Source organism: Belonocnema kinseyi, chromosome 1, assembly GCF_010883055.1.
Source record: "Belonocnema kinseyi isolate 2016_QV_RU_SX_M_011 chromosome 1, B_treatae_v1, whole genome shotgun sequence".
Lineage (NCBI taxonomy): Eukaryota > Metazoa > Arthropoda > Insecta > Hymenoptera > Cynipidae > Belonocnema > Belonocnema kinseyi.
In genome coordinates, this window is record NC_046657.1 from 159,126,883 (window position 1) to 159,136,161 (window position 9,279).

General features: G+C 28.0%; 1 protein-coding gene across 1 annotated transcript in view; it reads right to left on the reverse strand.

Moving 5' to 3' along the window:
• LOC117173375 overlaps positions 1-1,529 on the reverse strand; it is a 15,659-nt gene extending 14,130 nt beyond the window's left edge. The window contains exon 1 of the mRNA XM_033361899.1: positions 1,152-1,529. Coding sequence (XP_033217790.1) covers positions 1,152-1,353 — 202 coding nt within the window. The 5' untranslated portion in view covers positions 1,354-1,529. The remainder of the gene's footprint in view (positions 1-1,151) is intronic.
• Positions 1,530-9,279: the final 7,750 nt, after the last annotated feature.

Here is a 9,279-nt window from a genome sequence, read left to right on the forward strand (position 1 = left end):
CCCTCAAAAAAAAGTTCAAACATTTTTGTATTCATAAAGGTCAAATCGTTAAATTAAGAATTTTGAAAACTTAACATAATTGAATTGACTTTTACAGGCTTCGATTTAGGCATTTTTCTAAAACAAACGCATGAAATTTCAAATTATTTTATTTTAAAGATAACCATTTAAAAATAAATCCATTATGAATGCTTTTTAATAAAAAGTTTGCAGTTCTAAGTTCTTGAATTTTAAATTCTTGAAAAAAAAACTAATTAAATTTGGGATTTATTTTTCAATTTCCATTGTTTCAACTCCAAAGTTCTTAGAAACTGAACTTTACGAATAAGGATTTAAAATTTCAATTTGTCACCCCCCACTTTACTAAAATTAAAAAAATGTTAATTCGTAATGTCAGTAATCTCATTCTCGTTTGAAGCGCACACTTTCTTCGTAACAGAAAAGTGACACTGAGCATGTCCACGTGACCTACAATTGCCAAATAAGCGAGAATGCAACAAGATTATTTGAAATTGAGATGAAGAATGAAAATGAATTCTCATGAAAAATGAGTTTAAGTCAGAACGTTAACTTTTTTTCCAATCTCTAATAAAACCATAAATAATGGACTAACGATTGTAATGAAAAGTTGAGGAGCTTCCTCGCAATTTGCAGAGTAACGGTGATCACGTCTAACGAATGGGTCACCAATGCTGGCCCAAATACCGATCTTAAAACATTAGTCACGCTCCAACAAACTTCCTTTAACCTTAGAAAAAATTCGCTTTAAATTTAAGTGCAGAACAATTAATCTACTGTCATTAACAAGGCCAGGAATTTCCATTTAAAAGTGAACATTTTAATTCGAAACGATTTCTTGGGTTTGTGTGTCAAGCAGGATACGCTCGAGTTCAAATTCGCAGAATCGGATGAAAAACTATGGGTCAAGCAAAAGTTTCAGCTCTCAAGAATTAAAATCTTGAAACCCCTTATCGAGGTCTAGAAACATTTTTCAGGAGTTTTATAATCAGATAAAAAATTTTTCAATATAGTTCAGTGCAGGTAAAGATAATAAATAGTAATCGGGTATACTTATTTTCTCAATTTAAAAAAATTCTGCAATTGAAAAGAGCTCTTGAGGATCTAATTTTACTATTTTTATAAGAGCTAACCTTGAATTTCCACCTCGTTGCCCAGAAGGTCGTCAAAAAAATTTCGAATCTGGGCGACATCCGGATCAGGAATTTCCGGCACAGGTTTTAGCTTCGTAATGGCATTAAAATCTCCTCGATTTGCTGCCAGCCTCTCATCTCCAAGGGAGCTTTGAACTGCAAAGGCAGTCACCAAGACGACAAACCAGCCAATCCGGTTCATTTTTTTCTCACGCACCCTCACTGGTTCATTTATAAAACGACTTCACAGCAAAAGCAAAAAGATGAATCGGATAAAAAAAAAGGAGGAAAAAATGAAAGAAGAGAAAAGGAAAAGAACGACTATTTGCTTAAGGGGGCCACTCTGTTCTGACTGTTGATGGCGCCAAAGGACGGCACTTGCTACTAATCCCATCAGATTCGTCAAGTGGTCAAATTTAAACTTCCCGTGCGCACAATACGTGGCGCATTGTTCGCCGCGCAGGTAGCTTCCCGAACATTCACCATTCTCCAGCCACACTTGTGGCGCGTGTGTTTTTTGTTGAGATGCGCGTGGATGAACCGTGGACTTGACCAACAGGTAGTATCGCAAGGTCGACCCTGAACCCGGTGAGGGGCATTTAAGAAGCAAAACATGTAAGAAAATAACTTTAAACCGCCTTTAGGGTTTCGTAGCTCGAGGTCCAAACCCTTATAATTTCGGTTAGGTGTCTGTCGTAGTTGGGCTGCTACTACTATTTGGACCGCTACTGCTGTTTCGGTTCTACTACCATTTGGGATACTTAAATCCTTTGGACGTTATGATTATCGGACCCAAAATCGAGAGGAACAAATCGAGCACGAAGCCTAAAAATTGTTCCTTTCGAAATAATAAAAACTGAATTGCGAGTGAATTGTAGAGTTCAAAGATTCAGATTCAGTTCCAAAAATATAAATCCACTTTATCATTTTAAATGCTCTGAATTGAGGAATCAATCAATGTAGTTAAAATGTTCAAAATTATACCATTTTAAGCAATTTTAAATTATAATTCCAGCGCAGAATTGGTCAAATCCAGAATTTTAATTATTTTCTTAAATTCTCCATATCAAGTTATTGTAAGAATTCTAATTTTTTTGTAAAATTCGCTGTTCCACATAATTTAAATTTTTTCGAAAATATCTCGTTTCAACAGAAAATAATAATTTTGTTTGAAAAATTCAATTTGTTATTGAGAATTGTTGTTCTCCTGGATAAATTTCAGTTTCAACTCAGAATTGGTTAAAAATTGAAACTTCCTTGTTCAAATCCGGAGATTTAATACTCTCTGAAAATTTTCCGTTTCAACTAAGAAATAGAATTATATGTAAAATTTTCTGTTCCAATTCATAATTAAAATTTTTTTAATATCCAGTTTTAACTTAGAATTCATTGTATTAAAAAATTTCCTGTCCAAGCTCGAAATTTATTAAAATCTTAACATTCCCTGTTCCTAGAAAAATGATAATTCTTTTGTATAAATACCAGTTTCAACTCAGAATTGGTTAAAATTAGAAAATTCCCTGCTTCATCTCAGAATTAGAATTCTTTGGAAAATTTTTCTGTTCCAATTCAGAATTTTGTTCTTTTTCGAAAATTTCAGTACTAGCTCGGACTTCGTTAAAATTTGAAAATTCCCGGTTCCAAATCAGAATTATTATGATTCTGAATAAATTTCAGTTCCAACTATGAATTCGCAAAAGATTGGAAATTCTCTGTTCAAATTAAAACTTAAATTATTTTAATTTTGAATAGTTTAGAAATCCTTCAAATTCTTCGAAATCTTATTTTAAGATTTTGAAACATCTACATATCGTTTCAAATCGTTTAAAATTTAAAAATATCATTACAAGCTTTTCACAAATTCTAAATATCTTTTAGAATTATTCGTATTTGAAAAAAAAATTTAAAATAAAAAACATTTTCAATTTTCCTAGCAATCTTAAGAAATTTTTTTATTATTTCGAAGCCTGTTAAAATCCTTAAAAAGCTTCTAAATTTCTGTTCGAAATCTGCCAAACTCTAAATTTTGATTTGAATTAGGCCGTGGGCTATTTGAACCGAAATTTTGGTACGAATAGCTGAATTTTGTCGGTACACTTAGACACTTCGTTTGAATTATTTGAAATAATTAAAAAATTAATTTTGAATTTCTTAAATCTTCTAAATATCTCTTCCACTTACTCGCATTTTTTCTAAGAATAATAGGTGTTCAAGTATTATTTATACATCAAAATTCAAAAGTTAACTTACAATTTCAATTTTTTTAAATAAAACCATAAAATTGTAACGTTCAAAGTTTAGTTTTTTTTGTTTAGTTTTGAATATTTAATTTATAATTACTGATTTCAAATGCGCAGTTAGATATTTCTAAATATTAAGTATTTTTTATGTTTCTTAATTGAAAATTTTCAAATTACGCGGTTCAAAAATGGAATATTTTGAAGTGAAATTTAATAATAGGCTTTAATTCTGAAAATATTATTTTGAAGCTATCTTAAATTTAAAAATACTTTATAAAGTCTCCATAGGGTGTTTACATTTGTTTAAGACTTTCCAATCGAATGAGTTTAATTTTTAACGTTAAAGTCAGAAAATTCTTTCAATGTTAAAAACCATTCATTAATTTATATGCACAGATGATCAACTAAAAATGTTTGTTATAAAAAATATTCGATTTTAAATGCTTCTAAGTTTTAATTGTTTAAGTCTTCTCAATTCAAATGTACATTTAAATATATAATATGGAAACTTTTTAAAGTGAAGTATTTTCAAATTACGCATACTAAACTAAATAATATCATAATTTAAAAAAATCCTAATGTAACTAATTATTTTTAAAAATGTTTAAAATCACAGTTGAACGGATTTTTTTTCTGAAAATGTATAAAATTCCCGATAAAAAAATGAATTCTCGGTCATTTCCTGGGTTTTCCCGGTCTCATAAAATTTCCGGTCATTTCCAGGGGTTTGCATTGCCAAAGGTCAGACATCTGATAAAATAGTTTTTCTATGATTCTAAGAATCAAAATATTATAACTGATATCATTTCAAATAAAAATCATCATTTTTTAAATGAAAAATGATAAAATTCACAAAAACAAAAAACGTTAATTTTAACCATGTTTCTTGCAATTAGATTTTTTCTGACCGTCGTTTCTTACCAATTATTGAAAAATTATTGCATTTTAATAAATGACCGTTCTTTTTCAGGGGAAACATTCTCTGCAACTCTACTGTTTCCGATTTTAAAAATAAATAAATAATCTTAAAATATCATTATTTGTTTAGAAAAGTTTTTCAGGAAAAAAAGATTGTTCTAACGCTTTTAGCCAAAGAAAAATTTACTTTGAAAATTAGAAACAGTTGAGTTGTAGAAAATGTGTCTTTTTTTATATCTACATTTTTAAACATTTTTCATAAAAAATAATGTTTCTCATTTGAAATAACATCAGTTATAAAATTTAGATTCTTAAAATCATAGAAAATTTTTTTTTTCAGATGTCTGACTTTTGACACGACAAGTACCTTAAAGTTTAGGACTTGTGAGTTGTGGGTAAGACTACAGCTTGAACCATTCGACATGGAACTCTAGATTTGGGTTTTTGGGTATTATATTTTTTTTAAAAGTACCTATGTTACCGCTTTTAGTACGTTTCCAGATGTTGAATCTTTTTGGTAGAAAATTATTCTTTTTGTTTAAAAATTTAACATTTTGGTTGAGAATTCTTGAATTTTATTAAAAATTCGTCTTTTTTGGTAGTAAATTAATCTTTCTGTTCAAAAATTCATTGTTTCTAGTTGAAACTTCAACTTTTTGGTTGAGAACTCTTGAATTTTATTAAAAATTTGTCTTTTTTAGTTAAAAATTCAACTTTTTAGTTGAGAATTATTGAATTTTGTTGAAAATTCGTCTTTTTTAGCAGTAAATTAATCTTTTCTTTGAAAATTCTTTTTTACTTGGAAATTCAACTTTTTGGTGCAGAATTCGTGAATTTTGTTAATAATTTGCCTTTTTGTAAAAATTAATCTGTTTGTTTAAAAATTCACCTTTTTTAGCTAAAAATTAACCTTTTTGGTTCAAATTCTTCCATTTTATTGAAAAGTCGTCTATTTTAGTAACAAATTAATCTTTTTGTTTCAAAATTCATCTTTTGTGGTAATAACTTAATCTTTTTGTTTAGAAATTCGTCTTTTTTAGTTGAAAATTTAACTTTTTGGATGAGAATTCTTGAATTTTGTTCAAAATTAGTGTTCTTTTGGTATAAAATTAATTTTTTGGTTTAAAATTCAATAACTGTGTTTCAAAGTTGAACTACTTTCTTAAAAATTAAAGAAATTATTTTCTCTTCCTTCCTTAAAAATTCAACTTTGTGGTTGAGAATTCTTGAATTTTATTGAAAATTAAGCTTTTTGGTTTAGAATTCTTAAATTTTATTTAAAATATGTCTTTTTTGGTAGTAAATTTATAAAAATACATTATTATTTTTAACATAGAATATTTTATAAAAAGAATAAAACAGTATTTTAGATATAAATTTTGTGAATAAATAATTTATTTTATACCAAAAAAATATATTGTCTACTATAAAAGATGGCTTTTTGAGGAAATCCAAATGTCATAGTTTTTATTTCAATCAAAAGAGATTAAATTTGTTCAATAAAAAACTGACGAATTTTCAACAAACGAAGGTTTTTCTCTGAAGAAATGAAAGAGTAAAAAAATTTTATAGTTAAATTTTCAACCAATAACAAAATAAATTTTTAACAATGTGTTTTAACTTTTATTAAAGTAGTTAAATTTTCAATTAAAAGAGATTAATTTTTAACAAAATAGTTTAAAATCAAAGCAAAGAGATGAATTTTCAACTAAAAATATAAATCTTAAAAAAAAAATATTTCCATACAAATTGATGCAACCAAATCGCTTAAACAAAATTGTTGAATACTCAAGCAAAGAAAAATTATGTTCAACCACAAAGTGTTATTTTCATACAAAAATTCAATTTCTACTAAAATAGATGAATTTTTAAATCAAAAAGATAAAGATCAAGATAAAGATCAAAATATGATTTTTAAACATGATTCTCTTTATTTTGATCCAAGTCATGAAAATTATGAACTTTTAACAAAATAGTTTGACTTTCAACCAAACAGTTGAATTCTTATCCACGTAAGTTAAAATATTTCTCTTAAAACAGGTGAATTTTAAATTTAAAAAAATTTTATCTAGATAGGATTTCAGTTCTCTTTTCAACACCAAAATATTAAATTTAAACAAAAGGTTAAATTTTCTAGGAAATAGTTAAATTTTCAATAAAATAGCAGAATTTTCAACCAAAAAGTATGACTTTTGAATAAAATTTCTGAATTTTTAAACAAACCGTTGCATTTTTATTGACGAAAGTTGACATTTCTTCCAAAACGGATGAATTTGAAGACAAAAATATTTAAATTTTCATCCCAAGAAGATTCTAGTTCACTTCCCAACATGAAAATAAGAATTGTACACCGTAAGTTCATTTTCTGCTAAATAGTCGAATTTTTAACCAGAAAGTATGTCTTTTTAATAAGATTTTAAAATTTTCAACCAAAAATTCGCATTTTTGTGCAAGAAAAATGAAAATTCTACTAAAAAAGGTGAATTGAATTTGCAACACAAAAATATGATAGTAAATTTTCTACGAAATAGTAGAATTCTCAACAAAACGATGCATTTTTGTCCAAGAAAGATAAAATATTTCTACTAAAAAACAGGAACTTTTAAATCAGGGAAACAAATTTTCACGAAAAATCGTTTTCACTGAAGAAAGATTTCAGTTGACTTATCAGTAACAAAATATGTATTTTAAATAAAAGGTTGATGTTCTACGAAAAAGTTTTCAACCAAAAAGGATGTCTTTATGAGAAACTTTTTTAATATTCAACGAAATAATAAAATTCATAACTAAAAAGATAATCTTCAGTAGTAAGTTTTTGCGAATTTGAAAAAATTATATACATGAGTGAAGGACTCCCACCCCCTACCGTAACAAATCATAACAAAATCTCTCCACCTCTTCCTCTCCCTTGAGCTGTTACGTAATCTAAGTACCCGTGCAGAAATTTTGGCGTGGCGCCGGTCGGGCCCCGATCGGGCCCCGATAGGGAAAAATGTGGGGCTGATAGGGTAGTCTATCTAGCGCCAGACCGTAAGTGAAACCCCCTAGCCAACCGGACCCAGATCTGGGCACCCAAAATGTGGACTTGAAATGGCCCAGAAAGGGCCCCTTTAATTTTTTATTTCTATAATTAGTAAAATTTCAAAAGTTTTTTATATAAATATTTTTTCAACTTTGCATTTTACAAAACTTCAATTTTTCAATATTCTTCATTATATATCATTATACATTATATCTCATTTTCAATATATTACATTACATTTGCTGTTTGTATTGATTGAATTTATCGATAAGAGTTTACATTTTGAGTAAAACTATTATGCTTCGACAAACAATGTTCAAATTTAGAGCTATTACACACACATACCCACACACACACATGAATTTTAATGATAAATATTTTTTTATCTTCTTAATATTCTTGTGGAATTATTTTTGTTCGACTAATGCACATGGGGCATGTGGAGTGCGATTTAAAAAATGAGATTATGTTCGAGAAAATATAAAAAGAATTTAATTTATAATGTTACTAATCCGGAAATTCATACATTTGGTATAAGGTAATCTCTATTTTCAGAATATCAGCAACAAAATATAAAATTCTAAAAAGCTGGAAAGCATTTTTTTATTCACATAAATAGTAAATACGCTCAAAATGATGACGCTTTCTCGAATACATTGCTGGAAATCTTCAGAAGCTAAAAATGAATTGTGATGTTGATTGTAGCGAATTAAAGCTTACCTTTGCCTTCATTGCGGATATAAGAAACCTCACCAACAATTATGTGATTCCGAACCAAAGATATTATAAGCCTAGATGCGGCACGTGTATAGTTCGAGGAACTAATTGTAGACGGCGCTCCCGGCGAAAATTGCCCGATCCCCCCATGCCTCTCAACCCGAAAATCGCACCCACCAACTACTTTGCCCCTGCAATCCTCACTCGTCGAACAAGTCCACCAAATAGCCGATACTAAGTCGGCAAATACTAAATACTTAAAGATATAAAATACAAATTTTATGTGGAGAATTTTGATTTATTATTTTCAATTAATGAATCATTTATTTGAATAAATTTTGCATCAAGAAAATATGTAGATGCATAACATTTACTTCTAAATTGAATTAAAATGTAATTGTATCGTAATAAATATTTTTAGCTGACATCTTTTATTGAAAAAATTAGTCATTTTGCAATTAAAATTTACTGTCTATGAATAATATTATTTTGTTGTTTTGAAAAAAAAGCGGTCGAAATTCTACTAAATGAAACTATACGTTTCAAGGCATTAAAAGTTTTAATTGATGAACATATTTAGTTGAAATTTAAAATAATTAATTTTTTTAATAAATATGATCGTACAGCGTTCTCGCATGTATAATTAGCGATTTGGAGTTTTTAGATGTAGAGTTAAATGTTATAGGAATACCGCCTCCCTCGCGATTATTAATTTAAGTAAACAATAATTCATAAATTTCTATGTTTGTGTTATTAATTATGAATTAAATAAATTATAATGAAACGATAAAATTATACAATAAAATTATTTTTTATTTAATTTTTTATATAATATTTTATAGAAATTTATGTATATTACTATTTATGTAAATTATATTCGGATTTTTTAAATTAAGAAACCCATAATTTCAAAATTGAAAAAATTTATTTTTGAATTTTACTCGAGTGGTTGATCAGAATATATAAATATTTTGCCTTACATTTCTTAATTTAAACTAAAAGCTCAGAAATGATTGGAAAGTTTCAAAAACATTTATCTCTTAATTGTTACTTTGTAATAAAATAATTCGTAAATGAATGATTTATTGTCGCGGGCACATTCTCACCGTACCCTGTGCCCGTGCCTCGCAAGTTTGAGCGCGCCTGGGGCGCGCGTCTTTTGATTCCCGCGATTCGCACTCAGATATTTATTCTTTGCATTTAGAATGCTTGAATGAAACTTTATCAAAAA